General features: G+C 43.3%; 1 protein-coding gene across 1 annotated transcript; it reads left to right on the forward strand.

Annotated features, from left to right (window-relative positions):
- Positions 1 to 11,380: 11,380 nt before the first annotated feature.
- Positions 11,381 to 19,473, forward strand: TRHR (thyrotropin releasing hormone receptor; the record flags this gene model as incomplete). Its single annotated transcript, XM_083860404.1, has 3 exons — positions 11,381 to 12,175; positions 18,290 to 18,670; positions 19,468 to 19,473. 3 exons carry the CDS (start codon positions 11,381 to 11,383, stop codon positions 19,471 to 19,473), a joined length of 1,182 nt encoding a protein of 393 aa, XP_083716530.1.
- Positions 19,474 to 20,790: the final 1,317 nt, after the last annotated feature.

Raw genomic sequence — 20,790 nt, forward strand, 5'->3', positions numbered from 1 at the left:
TGTGTTTTTCCTTATTGAGCTGCACCTCCTCTTTCTTCAGATCACCTTCAGTGATAATTACAGATTAGCTGAGAGTCCCTTAAGAAGTGAAGTTGAAGGGAATGCAAATAATTAAGTGATAAAAAACCCCATAAACACAGTCTTCCTCATCCATTTTTAATTTTTGTTTTGGGCAATCTTTCTATATTTATTCTGGAAAATTTTCTGCTCCTTCATAAGGCTCTTGTACACTTTATCTCCACCCAAGCTGATAGAAATTAGAGGAAAAAAAGAGCAGCCCTCTTAAAGTTCTTCCAGCCTCCTTTGCCACATGATCCCAGATCTGTCTCAACAAACCACAGTATCCAGTGACCTTGTTGACAGGCAAGAGATAAACCAAATTTCCCATGTGAGCCAGCTGATTGCTTAAAGCCATTTTTCATATTTTTTGTAACAATTTTTTTTCCAGTACAAGTAAATAAAAGATTCCTTATCACTTGCCTTGAGCCAATATCAGTCCAAGACGAAGACTAAAAGAAAAGAAATGTGATACAAAACCCCTCACCTTTGAAACACGATTTAGACTCTCATGAAGATTAAAAGCCCTTAAATCAGATAGCATTTGCCAGACACAGTTATGATCTCCAACTCATCATAAGCCCTAAACCACATAGGCATGTCTGGAAAACCCACCCAGGATTTCAGCAGTAGTTCAGTGTTCTTCATTGACAGACAACAAAAAATAAATTAGAAAGAAGGATCCCTGCCTTGGGAAATGAGATTTATCTCACAGAAGATAGGTTTGGTTCCCTCACAATCTTAACTTACAAAAGGTTCTTCCAGGTGCAAGTTTCTCCCACAAACCAAACACTTACCCACATGTCCACTATGTCAGCACAAAAACATAGCTATGTGGCACAGCAGGTGTAGGACAATAAATTCTAGTTGACCACAATTGCTACAGTATTTAACCATGTCAAGTGTAAATCTCCCAAACACTTTTGGAGCTGATCATGCCAGTAGCTGGTTACAAACTTTAAAAGCCAGCCTCTGGATGGTAATAAAGGAATTACCAATGATGGCTTCTCTTCCCAAAAAATGCAGCCTTGGAAATATTTGTAAGGGCTCTGTGCTCCATCAGAAGTGGCCACTGAGTAAAGAATCCAACTTAACTGTGATTTTTTATGAACCCTGAGTACAGGAGGTAGTAGACTATTGTCCTGGATTTGTGAGATAAGAATGTATTCTATTTGCCATCTGTTGGAGGTGGGGGGCAGTTATCTTATCTCTTCCAAGAACAATGTCTCCCTCCGGGGAGATGTCTCCTGCTAATGGGCCATTAAGTGACTCACTGCATGACTGATAAGGTACATCATCCCATTGTGAGATGCTCCACCCAGAAGGAGGAACCAAGCATTCCTACCTGCATAAAATAAGCTTGGTCTAAGCCATCAGCCCAGTTTTTCTTCACTGGATTCCCAGAGGAGCAGCCATCTTCGCTGGATTCCCAGAGAAGCAGCTTCTTCCCTGCTGGATTCCCAGAGGAGGACCAGGCCCATCTACTCTATCACCAGACCTTCACAGAGAACTATACCCTTCTACAGGATCTCTGCTTCAGCAGCATTTCATCTGCCACTGCAGGAGGCACAGCCACCATCCAACTGGACTTTTACCAACACCCTGACTCCTCAGGGTGTCAGGTTTTCTGACTGTAACAGTAGTTTTGTTTGTACTAATTACATTTGTTGTTCTTTTTTTTTTTATTTTTAGTTTTTTCTAGTAAATAACTATTATTCCCATTCCCATACCTTTGCCTGAGAGCTGTTTTTTTTTTTTATTTTGAAATTGTGGTAATTCGGAGGGAGGGAGGGGGTTTACCTTTTCCACTTCACAGGAGGCTTTTGCCTTCCTTTACAGACTCCTGTCTTTTCAAACTAAGACAGATCTTGGCGCCCAACGTGGGGCTCGAGGGCATTGAAAGGAAAAAGGGAATAATAGTTCTTAAGTAATCTAATTGTGTGTACTGATATAGAAACATCTTTGAGTGTCACCATGTGGTCTAGCTTACCTTGGTTTGGGTGGCACGTGATCGTGGCTGTATTTCTCCCATTTGCAGGCCCTTATCTAGATATGGGTCCTATAACTAAGGCTACTGTGGCTGTTATCCAGTTTGGCTTATGGGTTAATAAGGTGAGGAATTCATGGATCTTTAACTTCCTCTGGAAGGCAGGTACATGGATTCAGAGCTATCATACACTAACTGTGTGTTTTTGGGGTTACCTTAATAATGGTACCTATTGTGAAGAAATGACACCAGGGGAGATTTTCTCCCAACCTTTTAACCATCTTTTTGGGTCTGCTCCACCAGTTTTTGAAGGGTTAAGATCCACTCTGAATGCTAATGATGTCATACAATGGGTGGTGTTGTTGATATGCCTGTTATATTTAGCACTCAGAGATAAGGGAAGATTAACATGGAGAACTACCCTGACACCTGCCCCAGAGACTAGAGATGCTGCTGTTCCAGAGCCTGACCCTGCCCCACAGTCTGTCTCAGAAATGAACCACCCAGATTGGGTGGGGGTTCTGGTTAAGGAGATGAGTCAGATGCTGAAGGAGTGCATTTCCCCAGCTATTGAGAAACCCTCACTTTGCCTTCAAGAGGGACAGCCAAATAGTACAGCAGTGGAACCCACAGGTGTTACAACTGTCCAGGGTCCAGCCGAACCACAAAGGCAGTCACAGCCAGCAGCAGTTGCCCCGGTAGAAACAAGGAGGTCTAAGATGAAAGCTGAGCACCCAGATAAGGATAGGAATGGAGGAACCTCACAACCCACAGGAGAGCCAGAGGTTGCAATCATCACCGAGTCCCTGAGGTACGAAAGTCTCCGTAACCTGCACAAAGACATTGTGCGACGGGGACGTGAGGCTTATACTACCTGGTTACTCCGGGTCTGGGATCTTATGGGTACAGGCGTGCAGCTGGATGGTGGTGAGGCAAGGAACTTGGGACCCTTGACCCAGGACTCAGGTATGAATCAGATTTTTGTAAGGGAGCCAGGGTCTCTTTCTCTCTGGGAGCGGCTTTTAATGAGTGTCAGAGAGAGGTTTGTCCACAGGGAAAGAATGCAGGAGCACCACCATAGGATGCGCTGGAAGACCCTTGAGGAAGGGATCCAACAGCTGAGGGAAGTAGCAATATTGGAGGTACTCTTCGGGAGGGATGGACAGCATGACAATGACCCCGACAAAGTCAGGTGCACAGGGCAAATGCTGTGGAGCCTAGCAAACCTTGGGCCATCTCAATACACCACTTTTATTGCAACAATTGATGCAGATACTAACCGAGAGACCGTGGGTTCTGTTGCCAACAAGCTGAGGAATTATGAGAGCATGATCAATGGCCCAATGCAGGCTCATATCTCAGCTGTGATTAAGGAGTTCAAAGAGGAGATGAGGGAGATGAGGGAGGAGATGAAGAAAGTTAATGCAGCCCCTGTGCGAGTTACAGGCCCCAAATTCAGTGCCCAACATTCCCCAGCTAGAGACAGAGGGTACACCCCAAGGGCCAATTTGTGGTCCTTCCTGCGTGACCATGGGGAAGACATGGGTAGGTGGGATGGGAAACCCACTTCTGTCCTGGCAGCACGGGTGCGTCAGCTCAAAGAGGGAAACTCTAATCGAGGAACTTCCACCAAGGTGAAGGTAGCCTCGACCTCCCATGACCGAGCTGCCGGGTATGATGTGTCAGATCCCCTTGAAGGAACCTCTAGTATGTATGCCCAGGAAGGGAATAATAACCAGTGTTAGAGGTGCCCTGTCTCTAGCCAGGGAGAGGCACGGGAAAACCGGATCTTCTGGACAGTGTGGATCCGATGGCCTGGCACATCAGAGCCACAAAAATATGATGCTTTAGTTGATACTGGTGCACAGTGTACTTTAATACCATCGGGACAGGTGGGGGCAGAGGCTGTTTCCATTGCTGGTGTGACAGGGGGATCTCAGCAACTGACCCTGGTGGAGGCCGAGGTGAGCCTGACCGGGAAGGAGTGGAAGAAACATTCTATTGTGACCGGCCCAGACGCTCCATGTATTCTAGGCATAGACTTTCTCCGGAACGGCTATTACAAAGACCCAAAGGGACTCAGGTGGGCTTTTGGAATAGCTGCTGTAGAGGCAGAGAACATTAAGCAGTTGAACACCTTGCCTGGATTATCAGAGAACCCGTCTGCAGTAGGACTCCTGAGGGTGGAAGAGCAACGTGTGCCAATTGCGACCTCGACAGTGCACCGCCGGCAATATCGGACAGATCGAGATGCTGTGATCCCCATCCACCGGATGATTCGTGAGCTGGAGAGCCAAGGGGTGGTCAGCAAAACTCACTCACCCTTCAACAGCCCCATCTGGCCTGTGCGCAAATCCGACAGAGAATGGAGATTGACTGTGGACTACCGTGGCTTGAATGAAGTGACTCCACCGCTGAGCGCTGCCGTGCCGGACATGCTGGAACTCCAGTACGAGCTGGAGTCCAAAGCAGCAAAGTGGTATGCCACTATTGACATTGCTAACGCGTTTTTCTCCATTCCTCTGGCAGCAGAATGCAGGCCTCAGTTTGCTTTCACGTGGAGAGGTGTGCAGTACACCTGGAACCGACTGCCCCAGGGGTGGAAACACAGCCCCACCATCTGCCATGGACTGATCCAGACTGCACTGGAAAAGGGTGAGGCTCCAGAACACCTGCAATACATCGATGACATCATTGTGTGGGGGAGCACAGTGGCAGAGGTGTTTGAGAAAGGAGAAAAAATCATCCAGATTCTCCTGAAAGCCGGTTTCGCCATTAAGAAGAGCAAAGTCAAAGGACCTGCCCGAGAGATCCAGTTCCTTGGAGTGAAATGGCAAGATGGACGCCGCCAGATTCCCACTGAGGTCATCAACAAGATCACGGCGATGTCTCCACCGACCAACAAAAAGGAAACACAAGCTTTCCTGGGTGCCATAGGATTTTGGAGAATGCACATTCCCGAGTATAGCCAGATTGTGAGCCCTCTCTACCTGGTTACCCGCAAGAAGAACGATTTCCACTGGGGCCCTGAACAGCAGCAAGCCTTCACCCAGATCAAGCAGGAGATTGCTCATGCGGTAGCCCTTGGCCCAGTCAGGACGGGACCAGAGGTGAAGAACGTGCTCTACTCTGCAGCCGGGAACAATGGCTTGTCCTGGAGCCTTTGGCAGAAGGTGCCTGGTGAGACTCGAGGCCGACCCTTGGGATTCTGGAGCCGAGGTTACAGAGGGTCCGAAGCCAACTACACCCCAACAGAGAAAGAAATCTTGGCTGCCTATGAAGGAGTTCAAGCCGCCTCGGAGGTGATTGGCACGGAAGCACAACTCCTCCTGGCACCCCGACTCCCGGTGCTGGGCTGGATGTTCAAAGGAAAGGTTCCCACTACCCACCATGCCACTGATGCTACATGGAGCAAATGGATTGCCCTTATCACCCAGCGTGCCCGTATTGGAAATCCGAATCGCCCTGGGATTTTGGAGATAATTACGAACTGGCCGGAAGGTGAAAACTTCGGTCTCACTGATGATGAGGAACAGGAACAAGTGACAAGGGCTGAAGAAGCGCCACCATATAACCAACTACCAGCAGAGGAAACATGCTACGCTCTTTTCACTGACGGTTCTTGTCGCATCATAGGGATAAACCGAAAGTGGAAAGCAGCCGTATGGAGCCCCACACGACAGGTTGCACAGGCTACCGAAGGAGAAGGTGGATCGAGCCAACTTGCTGAGCTCAAGGCTGTTCAGCTGGCCCTGGACATTGCTGAAAGGGAGAAGTGGCCAAGGCTCTACCTTTACACCGATTCGTGGATGGTAGCCAATGCTCTGTGGGGGTGGCTGGGAAGGTGGAGAAAGGCCAACTGGCAGCGCAGAGGAAAACCCATCTGGGCTGCTGATATATGGAAAGACATTGCCTCTCGGGTGGAGAAACTAACAGTGAAAGTCCGTCATGTAGATGCCCATGTCCCCAAAAGTCGGGCTAATGAGGAGCACCGAAACAACGAGCAAGTAGATCAGGCAGCAAGAATAGAGGTGTCAAAGATAGACCTAGATTGGCACCATAAGGGGGAGTTGTTCCTGGCTCGATGGGCCCATGATGCGTCAGGTCATCAGGGCAGAGATGCCACCTACAAGTGGGCACGAGACCGAGGGGTGGACCTAACCATGGACAGCATTTCTCAGGTTATCCATGACTGTGAGACGTGTGCTGCCATCAAACAGGCCAAGCGGGTGAAGCCCCTATGGTATGGTGGACGGTGGTCCAAGTACAAGTATGGGGAGGCCTGGCAGATAGACTACATCACACTGCCCCAGACACGCCAAGGCAAGCGCTACGTGCTGACCATGGTGGAAGCCACCACTGGATGGCTGGAGACCTACCCTGTGCCTCATGCCACCGCCCGGAACACCATCTTAGGCCTGGAAAAGCAAGTCCTGTGGAGACATGGCACCCCTGAGAGAATAGAGTCGGACAACGGAACCCATTTCAAGAACGGCCTTATCAACACCTGGGCCAGAGAACATGGTATCGAATGGATATATCATATTCCCTATCATGCTCCAGCTGCCGGCAAAGTTGAACGGTGCAACGGACTCCTTAAGACCACCCTGAAGGCACTTGGTGGTGGAACTTTTAGAAACTGGGAAATGAACCTGGCAAAAGCAACCTGGATGGTCAACACCCGAGGGTCCATCAATCGAGCTGGTCCTGCCCAGTCTGAACCCGTGCACACAGTAGATGGAGATAAAGTCCCTGTGGTACATATGAAAGGTATTTTAGGAAAAACTGTTTGGATTAATCCCACCTCAGGCAAAGACAAACCCATCCGTGGGATTGTTTTTGCTCAAGGACCTGGTTATACTTGGTGGGTAATGCAGAAAGATGGAGAAACCCGTTGTGTACCACAAGGAAACCTAGTCTTAAGTGAGAAATGGGTGTAAGATTTCATTGTGATGCAGATGGAAATAGAATAAGGGGTGGATAATGTCCTGGATTTGTGAGATAAGAATGTATTCTATTTGCCATCTGTTGGAGGTGGGGGGCAGTTATCTTATCTCTTCCAAGAACAATGTCTCCCTCCGGGGAGATGTCTCCTGCTAATGGGCCATTAAGTGACTCACTGCATGACTGATAAGGTACATCATCCCATTGTGAGATGCTCCACCCAGAAGGAGGAACCAAGCATTCCTACCTGCATAAAATAAGCTTGGTCTAAGCCATCAGCCCAGTTTTTCTTCACTGGATTCCCAGAGGAGCAGCCATCTTCGCTGGATTCCCAGAGAAGCAGCTTCTTCCCTGCTGGATTCCCAGAGGAGGACCAGGCCCATCTACTCTATCACCAGACCTTCACAGAGAACTATACCCTTCTACAGGATCTCTGCTTCAGCAGCATTTCATCTGCCACTGCAGGAGGCACAGCCACCATCCAACTGGACTTTTACCAACACCCTGACTCCTCAGGGTGTCAGGTTTTCTGACTGTAACAGTAGTTTTGTTTGTACTAATTACATTTGTTGTTCTTTTTTTTTTTATTTTTAGTTTTTTCTAGTAAATAACTATTATTCCCATTCCCATACCTTTGCCTGAGAGCTGTTTTTTTTTTTATTTTGAAATTGTGGTAATTCGGAGGGAGGGAGGGGGTTTACCTTTTCCACTTCACAGGAGGCTTTTGCCTTCCTTTACAGACTCCTGTCTTTTCAAACTAAGACAACTATGAAATTGCCTTTTTTTTTTTTTTTTTCTTTTTTTTTTTTTCTTTTTTTTTTTTTTTCAGTTGTTTAGCAAAACAGAAAAGGCCCACTGGAGAAGTGATCTAAGTTAGAGAAACAGAATTAACAATAATTGGTAACTAGTGGAGTAAACCGTTCCACTTCAGTGTGCACTTAATGCTATCAGACAGTTTGTTATGGGTTAGTTGTGATTCAAGTGAGCAGAGACACATTTTAATTGAGACAAATGGGAAAACAATTTGGACAAGAATACTGTTGGCTACGTGTGCATAGAACAGGTGGTGCCAACATGCCTTTTCCTCTCCCTCCTGCCCCAACAGTTGTACTAACAGAAATGCATTGGCAAAAGTGAGCACATTTCCAGGGCTTGTTTTTCTACTTGGTGTTGTTGACTTGCAAAGCTGCTTTTATCCTCATTTCTACACACAATGTCAACTGATGCTGCACCAACAGATATAGGTATAAAATGGAGTAACAGATATGCAGTAAAGGTTTCACACCAATCTCTGGTCCTTTTGCTGTCAGAATTTCCCTGGCACAGCTGCTGGGCCTGCATGTATTCTTGCTGAACTGCTTTTGAAACTAGCCAGCATATATTGAGAATTGCATTAACAAAGCATCAGCTGGGAGAAAAGATTGGTCTTTTACTGATTCCCAGATTCTGTATCTGATCTCTGACTGATAATCATGTTGAAAGGATAATTTGATTGTATCAGGCAAAGTGCATCATATGATGTTTCAGTGAAATCCACAGCACCAGATGCTCTAATTACACAGAATATCTATTTCCAGTCTTGAAATTCCTTCTGCAATTACTGCAAGTTTTACAGAAATATTGTAGGTTGTGGAAGTATTTTATGAAAGGGGAAATGTTTCCTTTTGTTAATACTGATTGTATGTTAATGTTTCAGTATGTTAATACTGATAGTATTTGCATAAAATACTGACTTTTTGATAAAATATTAAAATTTTGATTTTGATAAAATCCTCTGAATGCCTGATGTTGATTTACTTCCTTATAGCCATACAGTGACAACTCTATACCTTTTTCACTACCAGAATGCAACACTTGCATTCACTGATAAAAAGTCATAAAAAGTGACCAAGACAAGGCAGTCTATCCTATCTCTGACACAGACCAGTAGCAGATCCAGAAGAATGAGGCAAGCATCAGATAATACATCTTACACATCTTCCAGAGCTCCAATATTTACTTCAAACTGCTGGCCTTTTAGATACTCCACAGCTTCTCTGCATGCCATGTCCTCAGCCATTAGTTCCCGTGCTGCAAACACTTATATGCTCTCAGACCTGCTGATTCTCAGGCCAAATCAGAACATACACATTGCCTACATAAGCTAGCAAGAAACATGAGTAGCAAGACTTCATGTGACAGAAAGACATCAGTCACTCCTTAAAGAGAAATCAGTCTATGGAGGTGCCAAAAACTTGGAATTCAGCTGAGGTCTTTGAGGATTGAGTATTTTATCCACAGTGCCATCTCACTCAGTTTGCTGGATGGAGTCTCTGATTCAGTGCTGTGTTTGATCCCTGCTGGGTCCCTGAATGCTGGCACTGACTCTGTGATCTCTCAGTCCTGGGCTCCCTCGTGGTGCATTTTATGCCATGGGCTTGAACATCTGTGACTATCCCCACTACACACAGCTTTAAAAGCATGGATTCCTAAGGGGAAATCTGTCCATTTTGAAGGACAAAATGCTGTGGAGTATAAAGGGGCTAGAAGGAATATTTTTTGTGACACCCAGGCATTACACTAGTGTTGACCTTCTTCTCTTTCAGCTGTGTCCAAAATAACAGCATCTGCAGATGGTACAGAGAACAATCAAAATTATATGTTTCTCTGATACACTGTTGGTCAAGTAATCAGCAACCTGCATTTTCCCACAGGCCACTGCAAGACCACTGGCAAAACAATCTAATTGTTTTCACCCCTGTTGCTTAATCTATTCAACAGATAAAATGATATTTGCTTTAGTTCATTAGGTATTTTTGGATCTACAGATTAAAAGTATGTGAACACAATAGGAATGTGAAAAGGCAAATGGAATAAAATGACTGGAAAACTTAACTGAGTGGCTTCAAACCTCTGGAATTGTTTGAGTCTGATTTTCAGCTCTGATCCAAGTGGTAGTCTCTTTTTGTCACCATTTGTTGTTTAAGTCTACTTAAAATACATTTGCAAACATGTGCCAGAGCTAAATACTGCAGTCTGTTTTGAAATCCAAGATGCCTTTCCTTGGTTGGGCAACATTTTATTTTGTTGAACCCTTCCAGGGCAAATAGCAAGAGCAATTGCCCAAAATGCAGAAAAATAAGGGGTTTTACGACAAATTTGCACTTCAAACTTTAAACATGACAATATAAGGAGAAATGGTGGGCTGAGGGACTGTGATTGGGCATTGACAAGGACACTTTCACAGAGCCTTACAGAAGGGTTTGCTATTGTTTCTCTCACTAAGGCATTTTGATAGCAAGTGAGACAGGAAAATGCAGTCTCCATATGCAGCTGGGCCACTGAATTGGTGAGGTTCCATCTGCACTGCTCAAAACAGTTATTTCCACCAGCCTTTGATTCATCTGTGGTTTTACACAACCTGACTGACCCGTGGAGGAGTTTATTCAACCAGAGGAGAATCTACATTGAGGAAAGGGTGGTAGACTGGTGACACTGTGTGTGTTATGTACGTGCCCCTGTGTGTGACTGATCTCGTTAAGAGTCAATTTGTGTTGTGATCAGTTTATTGTTGCTCTGCTGCAATTCAAAAAAAAGAATTGAAAGGACTCAGGAGTGATGAGAGCTGTAGCAATAGAAGCTTTGAACAGAGTTTTCTATTAAGAAAAAAAAAAAAACCTACATTTTTTTCCTGCTATTTTCAAAAGCTGGGATGCATTCGTTTCTGTAAAGCTCTGAAGAAACTACTACAGCTCCTTGCAAAGCAGGAGGCAGATGTAAATCGCTTTTACTTCCACAATAGCACGGCGGCAGACAGAATTTTAAAAATCAGTGCAATTTTGCTGCCAGTCCGCTCTCCTTTGTTTGCCGATGTGGATCAATGTGATCGATGCTGTCATGACAGCTGTCTGAGAGCAGAGAGGGAGAGAGCAGCGTGAAGCAGAAAAAGTTCTCAGATCCCTCTGGTTTCACCTGCTGCTGCTGCTGCTGTCTCCACCCTCGGGGGCTGCGGCTCCTCCTGGCAAGCGGCGCTGCTGGAGAGCTCTGCCCTGGACCAGCTCAGCGCGGGGATGCTCAGCAGCTGCCAGGGCAGGGGGGCTTTGTTCCCTCACCTCCACAGGCTGCCTTTTTCATGAATGCTTCAAACCAGCTGTGGGAAAACAGCCTTTTAGCCTCTGCAAGTGAGCTGGAGTCTTAAAGGGATTAACCCATCTGATAGTTGACTTTTCAAAGACTGAAAAGTGCTTTAGGGGGAGTGGAGGACGGTGCAGGAATGGGACTGTGACTACATGGAGAATGTGTTCTGGGGCTGCAGCTCACCCACACTCTGCTCCACTGACCCTTTTGCAGGGCACCATGGAGAGCAGGTGCTGAGATCAAATGCTCGGCAGAAGCAGGAGCGGGCTGGTGAAGATGGAGAATGGCACAGGAGACGAGCAGAACCAGACTGGGCTGCCACTGTCAAGCCAGGAGAGCATTACAGCTGAATACCAAGTGGTTACCATCCTCTTGGTCCTCCTCATTTGCGGGCTGGGCATTGTGGGCAACATCATGGTGGTTCTGGTGGTCCTCAGAACCAAGCACATGAGAACTCCCACCAACTGCTATCTAGTGAGCCTGGCCGTGGCAGATCTCATGGTGCTTGTGGCTGCAGGACTACCCAACATCACAGAGAGCCTGTACAGATCCTGGGTGTATGGCTACGTGGGGTGCCTCTGCATCACTTACCTGCAGTACCTGGGCATCAACGCTTCTTCTTTCTCCATCGCTGCCTTCACCATTGAGAGGTACATTGCCATCTGCCACCCAATCAAAGCTCAACTCCTCTGCACTTTTTCAAGAGCCAAAAAGATAATTATTTTCGTTTGGGCTTTCACCTCCATATACTGTATGCTCTGGTTTTTCTTGCTAGACCTTAACACAGTAGCCTACAAAGAGATGACTGTTGTGTCCTGTGGCTACAAGGTCTCCAGGAGCTATTACTCTCCTATCTACATGATGGACTTTGGTATATTTTATGTGGTGCCAATGGTATTGGCGACTGTCCTCTATGGCCTGATTGCTAGAATACTGTTCCTGAACCCCATCCCTTCGGACCCAAAAGAAAACTCTAAGACCTGGAGGAATGATGTAGCTCACCAAAACAAGCCTGTGAATTCCAAGATGATTAACAGGAGTTTCAATAGCACTATTGCTTCTCGAAGGCAGGTAGGATAAGAATTTGAAATGTCTTTCTGAAACCACTTGTTTTATAGCTCACTTGCCTGAAGCTGTGGAAGGAGGTAAAATATATTCTTCTCATTTTCTAAGCAGTCAAGTTTAAAACCAGTGATACACATATATATAAAAATATGTGGTTTTTTTCTTGCCTGTACATTATTACCTACTGCAAGGACCAAAAAAAGAAACAGTCTTTTATTTGCTATATCAAAAAGCAATTAGGAAGTGTCAATTATGGATGAAACATTTTTAACTATTGTTTTTTTATATTACGGCTTGTTAGTAATCTCATCAAATATACAAAGTGACTCTCGACTTATTTTTGAGATTTGAAGGGAAGGAACTATCCTGGGAGTTTGAGAGACTTGAGGTTGAGTCCCACCTAAGGCACTATGTCACTCAGCAAATGCAGTCAAGCTGTAAATTTTCCTGTCTCTAACTCTCCTGTGAAAAGTCTGTTTAAGGAAGGATGTATATAAATTGCTTAGTAAATGCTAAATGTCTTTGTTACTCTGTCTCTCAAAAAATTTTTTTTATGTATTGATGGCTCAATATGGAGTCATATGTTTTTCTGTTGAATATGTGTGCTGCTGTGTGTAGTAATACCAGTGGGATATAGTTAGTAGATTAATTTCTGGCTATTTACAGTAAACCACATGGTGTGCAGCAGGTAGCACAGCTGGTGCAGTGATGGGAAACACAGGGTGCATCCTTTGCAGCTGGTTCTGGGGATATTCTTTTTATTCTTTATATTCTTCTTATTTTCTGTCAATTTCTACTGTTTATGAGAGGAACCATGTTCTCTTATCACAGAGATGGAAAAGACCTCAAAAGTTAACTGAGCTGCCTGCTAGAGCACCGAGCCTTCAGAGTGCACTAGAGCTATGCTTGGAAACACACAACAGAAATATGTGGGCTAGGTTAGAGTTAATTATGTTGCCAATTATACTTAATAGTCAGATAAGAAGTGTTTAATGTTGTTTTTCTTTGTCCATTAATTAGTAGAAGATAATCTGCACGTGAAGTTCTTAATATCACTTTATGCTTGATTACATGTGCTTAGTATCACTTGAAAAACAGACAAATCTTCTACATTGAACACTGATTAATAAGGATAGTTATATTGTGAAACCAAAAAGTAAAGATTATAACGTGATATCTTTTATGTTTTGTAAACACAGCAAGACTTTCTCTAAAAGCCTAAGCAACTTGATTGCTAAAGCAGCCTCATTATAAGTAAAGACAGAATTTGCATGTAGTAAAACACAGGAAGGAAAGCAAGGATAGCATGGCATAATCACTAATATTTTTTGTATAATAGCAATGTGCACAAGATAGGTAGTGGCATAAAATGAGAAAAAAACAAGTACATATTCAAAAAAATCTAGAATCTCAACAGTTAGTAAGACACAAAAGGGAAAGTTTCCTGTCATGCTGACAAGGACATGTATAGCTGACAATACAGTCTGGCCTGGCAGTGAGTCCTGCTGAAATGTGAAATTCTGTCTTCTCAGACCTGTGTTTGCATTAGAGGGATTGAGTAGTGTACAATACCCAGCCCATGATCTGTAGAAAAGGTGACTGAAAATGTGGCATACACTTCCTACTTCTGTAGCAGTTCTCATATTTATCCAAGAACATGTCTATAAAATCAAATGTATGCATTTTTCTGTAGGGGGGTTGGCTCCAGCTGAGAAGGGGGGACAAAATGGGAAATGCTCTAATTCTTCATGATCCAAGATAAGGACAGGCAGACAAACTATCAGTTATTGTCATGGGCAGTGCAGACTCAACTTGGCAAAAATTAATATTGCCAATTTATTGCCTGTTGTAATAGCCACAAGTTACACTCAGCTCCTTCCCTATGGCAGCCAGCAGTGTGAGGGCAGAGAGTGTTGCAGTCAGGTTGCAGAGGTTGGTCTCTTATCACTTCTTCCTTTTCACCCTTTCCCTCTGTTTCAGTGAGGGTTCTGCAGCTCACAGATCCCAGATTTTTTTACTTTCCATTCATAATGTTCATACTGAATAACATATTTGCATGTAGGTTTCATACTTTCCCCAAAGGAATTCCTACTTCCTCAGATATCAAGGTGACTGAGAAAAATAAATGCAGCCTTACATAGCAAACATGTTGGTTTATACTTGGGATGGAATCCAGCTCGCTTAACAGTATGTCTATCTCCCATTGTTAGTTGATTAGTCCAATCAAATCACCCAAGGTCGTCATGGCCATCATGGTCAGTTATAACAAGTAGATTGCCCTCTAGAGAGAGCCCTCTCTTAGCCATTGTTGCAGTCTGTGGTGACCCGCTCACCAGAGAAATCCCTGTTCTCTCACAGCAGAGCAAGCACAGATTCCAGCTTGCAGTGCAAGATAAGTTTTGCACTGCTTACTTGAAATCCTCAATCTTATCACTTGGTTTCACTTGTGGTGTTAGTATATCAAGACCTTAATCCTTCTATTTATTTAATCCTCTACCTCCTCCTCATTGCACAATTTCTTTCTGATTACAAAATCATGGGCTGGGATATACAATCTCTATGTGTTGTAATGAACATGACCAGACACAAGAAGAAAGATGTTATTACGTGGCTTTAAAACACCAGAGTGACTATTGCTTTTACCTATCAGTGTAAGAAAGATTAGTACTCAAAGGAGAAGGAAGCAACACTAAACCCTTTGTACCAGGATAATGAAAATGTTTAATAAAAACACTTCCTTAGAATAAGAAGCTTTTGGAGCAGGAAGGAAAAGGAGAATACTAGTTCAGAATTAACATATTGGGACTCTGTTTAGTAAAATATATTTTAAATATTTTTTAGAACATCCTCAGAACTAAAAAGATAGGGCTTGACCAATATTTATGTGCAGCCAGGACCATATTCAATCTTAAGCACTTTTTATCATTCAAACTACACTTGAAATTTAGACTAAGCTGAAATTGCTCAAAGTCTTTTTACCATGTTTTCAATTTCCCTATCTAAGAATAACGATTTGTACCCTGAGCATAGGACATACAGTGCACATCCACAAGAAAAGAGCAATCAGTGTATGCTTGCCTTCACTCAAGCACTGAAGGTGAGGATGTAGTGCTGCTGCTTTCAGGGAGCTTTGGTGTATGCTTACAGGTAATAAACAAAATGTTCTTTTAAAATTTGTCCTCTTAGCACTCCACTGATGTCAAATAATTAGCCTTCTCCCAATATATGTCTAGCTCTGTTTCATATGAAGTGATTTGAAAAAGGATATGACATTTTACTTAAACAAAGAGGACCAAACTTTCCTCTAAACGATTTGTGTTCAGCAATAAGTGATGTGTGGATAAGAATGCAGCTTTGTCCTCAGTCATGTATTTAGATAATGGGTTCACCTACAAAGCAAATTGGGGTGACTTTGTGTCAGAAGGCCTGAGTGGTGCCTCACCCTGCAGTGGGGTGACAACCCCCATTCTGGGATGAAGAAAGCCTTGCCAGAGCACCTCCTGAGAGCTGCTATTATTTGCACACAGGTCATGGTCTGAGGTGGCTGAGCATCAAGAACCACTCCAGAACCAGCTTAAGGAGGATTTACCAATGAGTAAATAACTACCTGAACTCAGGGCCTCATCATGTGTCTCACAACTGGTCAGATGGATCAAGAAACTGAATTTCTGACAGGCAATAGAGATCTTGTAAGAGGTTTGCTATTTTTGGCAGCTTTGGAAGGACATGTACTGCAGACAGTTTAAAATTATAGTGAATTCTCCTCATTGTCCTGCATGGACTGAACCACCAAGAGGTGCCACCAAAGAGATGCCAACCATGGGTTCTATCTCTTCTCCTCCACTGAATGAGGACTCTGTGGAGGCACATGAATACATGAGTTGATTCATTGACCTGAGCAAAATGAAAACCAGCTCTACTGAGTGCTTAGTTTCCAGCAGTGGAGGCTTATGGTGTTAGAAAGAAAATGAATGTCCAAATGCCAATATACATAAACTCAGCTAATAATTTGCACACTACATACATATATACATACATACATACATACATACATACATACATATATGTATATATATATTTGTGGTATATGAGATACAGTCACTTGAGGAGTGACAGTCTTTTTTCTTTGCTGTACAGTGTTAATTGTGTGACTCTGAATTACCCCCTCTTTGACAGTAAGAATAGATTATTTCTAGTTCAGATTCAAGCTGATAGCTGCAACACTGCAAATGATCCTCTGAGCAATTTTTCCTGAAAGAAATGTAAATTGCCAATGACTGGTAGGTACCATAATGGAGTGCCCTGCTGAGCTTCTGGTAGCAAAGTACTCTGATGCCTGTGTAGGCTGTTATGCACTGAATGCCTGAGCTGATGGAATACATCTGTTGGTTTGGCTCTGTCCCATTGTTCACCCAGGCTCCACAACTGGTGGCTTTTTTCCTTTAAATGTGGATTATTTTCTACAGTGAATGATTGTTCTCCACTGAATGGATTTGCTCAGTGTGGAGGCACAGACTGGAGCTGAACTAAAGGGATGAGAGCCAGAGTGGGTCAGTACTGGGTCAACTCTCTCCTTGCCACCATGTTCAAAGAAATGGCCCTTTCAGAAGTGGAGATAAGGAGAGATCATCCTTTTAGTTACCTGGAACATTCACATTTGTATTTTGCTCTATTACAAAGACTGTGCACAGAAAATTAGGGAAAAAAACCCAACAGTCTAGAAGTCATAATGAAATGTACCAGTCAAGTGACAAATAAGGAAATAATATTTCTCAGTCTTATTTTTTACTTCCACTGAACACAGCTGTAGAGAAATCAATAGTAAGGGTGAAGGGAGGAGAACTATAAGATAAAATTGCAGTCTTTGAATATGTACATTTAAAGACTGATAAATAGATAAAGATACATCAATTTGTAGAGTAACTTTGATTTTCATCACATTCTTTATTATAATACCTATAACAAACAAATAAATTGGTTTAAAAATGTGTCTTTCCAGTAGGTAGGAGAAAATACATTCATTAGACAATGTGATGGCAGGTTTTTATATAATGAGTTTATCTGTTCAGAAGACAAGAGAATTATATACTCAGTTCAAAGTAAAACCCACTTCTAAAACTAGTATGTGTTTGTGAATGATCTTAGTGAAGTTTTCTGCTCTTGAAATTCTTATCAATCTACGATCAAAGGAAGGAGTTGTAGCCCACCAAAATGTGTGCCAATACTTTCTATTTCACACAGTTAACCAAGTCATCTCCTGACCTCCATGAGGCTGTGCCACCGTATCGTCCCATGTCACATTTGTGTACTTTCTACCTTCTTTATTAATATCTTTCAAACTTTCTTTAATGTAGAGACTACTGAATGCTGCCTACATTACAATTAAATTATTTACAAAAGAAAGACTCGTTTTAAAGTGGGTTTAAATAATATTTTATTATTTCTTGTTCATTTCAGCTACCTAGGTATCCCCAAAAGTTGTTATTTTCTTTTTATAAAAGAAAATTACATAAAAGAAAAAAGTTCTTTTCTTAACAATCAAGTTTTACTGATATTCCTTTTTTTCCTGGCTCTAAACTTTATTTGATTTTTCAGAGTAAACATCAAATAATGAAGATCTAATTAAATATTGAGGATTTGAGGAATAGAAATTAATCTAATTGTTCTCATTTTTCCCTTCTTTTTGGCTTTGGGAAATAGTTTTAGACTGACTGTTAAACCAGATAACCTAAAAAGGCTTCATGTTCAATTACTCTACAGGCTATATCAGTCTAAAGGAAGAGATCTAGTGTGTCTGGGAAAAAATACTTTCTATCCTTTTTTTGCCATTTGAATCAACATCCCTTTCCAGCATAAGAAGTGGAAGTGGTCTACAACAGTTAGTTTACTGGGGTATCATCTGGAGACAGTAATTTAGCAAAAACTAGGAAGAATTTGAAACTGAGATTTTTGTACTTCCTACTGTGGAAAACCTTTCTGAATCAAATATTGATCAGAAATTCCTACTGAAGGATCTGTCCAGAGTCTTGGTTTGGCCCTAGAGGTGTAAGAATGCATGTGTTCATCCCAAGGGGAGTACTAACCTTCTGCCTCTCTTCTGTCTCCTCTGTGTTCCCTCAGGTTACCAAGATGCTGGCCGTGGTTGTGATCCTATTTGCATTCCTATGGATGCCCTACCGCACCCTGGTTGTGGTCAACTCCTTTCTCTCCAGACCCTTCCAAGAAAACTGGTTCCTGCTATTTTGCAGAATCTGTATTTATTTAAATAGTGCCATCAATCCCGTAATTTATAACCTCATGTCCCAGAAATTCAGAGCAGCCTTCAGGAAACTGTGCAACTACCAGCAGAAACAGGAGAAGAAACCTGCCAGTTACAGCATGGCCCTAAATTATAATGTCATCAAGGATTCTGATCATTTCAGCACTGAGCTAGAAGATATTACCAATACCTACCTGTCCTCTGCAAAATTGTCCATTGGTGATACGTGTTTGTCATCCAAGGTAACAGTTAATACATTTCAATGTCTGCTGTGGAGTCCTGCAGAAGCAGAGTGTGTTGCTGGGCATGGGGCTGTGCTGGGGGAGCTTTCAGCCAGGGCAGCCCTGCAGAGGGCTGGGAGGGCTGACAGTGACAGGGCATGCACCCAACAGGGCACAGCAGGGAGGGACAACTGCCCAGCTCTGGAGAGCTGTTTTCAAAGTGCCTTGTGCCCAGCATGATGGTATTTGGAGTGTCTGAGGCGTGGGGAAGGATGGGGAGAAATAATCAGATTAAGCCTTCTTTTCTGAGTGGGCTCTAGTGGAGCATCAGAAAGTGGTTCTTGGGCATGGTGCCTCGTACACATCTGGCAGGAGGGTGATGTTGGTGTCTGAGCTCAGTGATCCCTCTGGGCATGCTCTGGCTGGCTGCAGGGAGGGCAATGGGGCATTTTCTTGTGCCTGTTCCCTTGACTCCAGCCAAGGGTTAACTAACCTGGTGCCACCACAGAGCTGGTGCTCACACACCTGCACTCTTGTTCTGAGACTGCTGAAAGGCCCCTGCATTTCTGTGCTACCTGCAAGCATCCCCATGCATGTAGCACATCTCTTTAACCCAATTTTTTGATGATGCATGTTACTATTTTCATGATGCTTTTTTTTACACAATACTACCTAAATTCTGTCTGTGAACCCATACATTTAAGATCTTAAACATATAGATGATCTACAAAGAGGCTTATTTTTCATTTGTTTTTGCAGCTGAAATAAGAATGTAAAATATTTTTTTCTCAGTTTGCTTTTTCTCTCCTCATTTTCAGGCCTGAGGCCCACCTGGTTTTGAGTATGCAGCCATGTAAGACATTTGGATGCTCTATTCCCACCAGTTGTATGAATTGTAAGGACATTTCTGCTCACAGAATTCCAGAAGCTACCATAAATCTTTACATAACTGCCTTTGCCCTACAAGAAAATGCCTTGTCTTGGGGAGTGAAGAGTATATTACTGAGGGTAACTGAATGAAGTAGTTAACACAACCTAACTTTAGGCAGGTGAGTTGGCTTTGGTAGAATACGTAAATCCTTCTTTCCATTAACTGAAGAGTGGTTTGTAATCTCAGAACAAGCAAGGCTTGCCAGGACATGTCCATGGACACAGAGCAGACAGTGGATGATAGTCCCTGTGACGGTGAGAGGGGAGGAGAGGAGCTGCTCTGATGTGTGGCTGCACTGGGCAGTACCCGGGGGACCTTCCAACAGCAGCCAAAATTGCTGCTTGTAGCAGTAATTACCTGCCAGTGACTTCCTCATCCCACTTCCGTGCAAATATCATTGCAGCCATCATAGCATGCTTCAGTAAACAGGTATCTGGTGGCAAAGAGCACAAAATCTTTCTTTTCTTTGGTTTAATTTTACCTTGAGCAGTGTGAAATAGGAATATCGTTCGATGAATTTGCAGCAGGGAACAAACAAAATAAAAGGCAGTAGGAAGCACTTAAAATATCTTATTTTTTTCAGCAATCATGTTTATAGATGTACCACTTTAAATGTAAGTCAGCTATTACTGAATCCTGTTGGTGCCTGACAGGTATTGAAGAAGGTGCAACAGGCTTTTACCAGCTCCTTTTATCTTGGTTCAATACCAATTGTGTTTAAGAGCGCTAGAAGGGGTTTAGAGCTTTAATATTGATAATATCTGGGAAAAATAGGAAAATTCAGAGGAAAATGTCACTTTTAAAATGTTTTGTCTCAAGTTTTATCTATTAGAATACTTTAGGACATAAAATGTTGTTGGAAGAGAAGTTAGGTCTTTTTATTTCCCAGCATAGCCCCTTCCCTGCCCCTCCCACACAGGCCCATGATAAGCAGCCTGGGACTGCAGTCTCCCTGATGTAGCTGCACACAAAACATCATGTATTGCTTTGGCTTTGCTCTAGACCAGTTCTTGGTCTTGCTAGAAGCACACTTTCTCACTTCAGTGCAGCAGAAGCCCAGGAAAGTGCCTGTGTATTCCTGTTTGTCATGGACATTTTGCATAGCTTTTGTACATGACATTTTAAAACCTGATCCACAGAATAAGCTGGTTTGGAAGTGACCCACAAGGATCATCAAGTCCAACTCCCAGCCCTGCACAGCCCCATCCCA

Source organism: Zosterops lateralis (genome assembly GCF_965231275.1).
Source record: "Zosterops lateralis genome assembly, chromosome: 1".
NCBI classification, from domain to species: Eukaryota; Metazoa; Chordata; class Aves; order Passeriformes; family Zosteropidae; genus Zosterops; species Zosterops lateralis.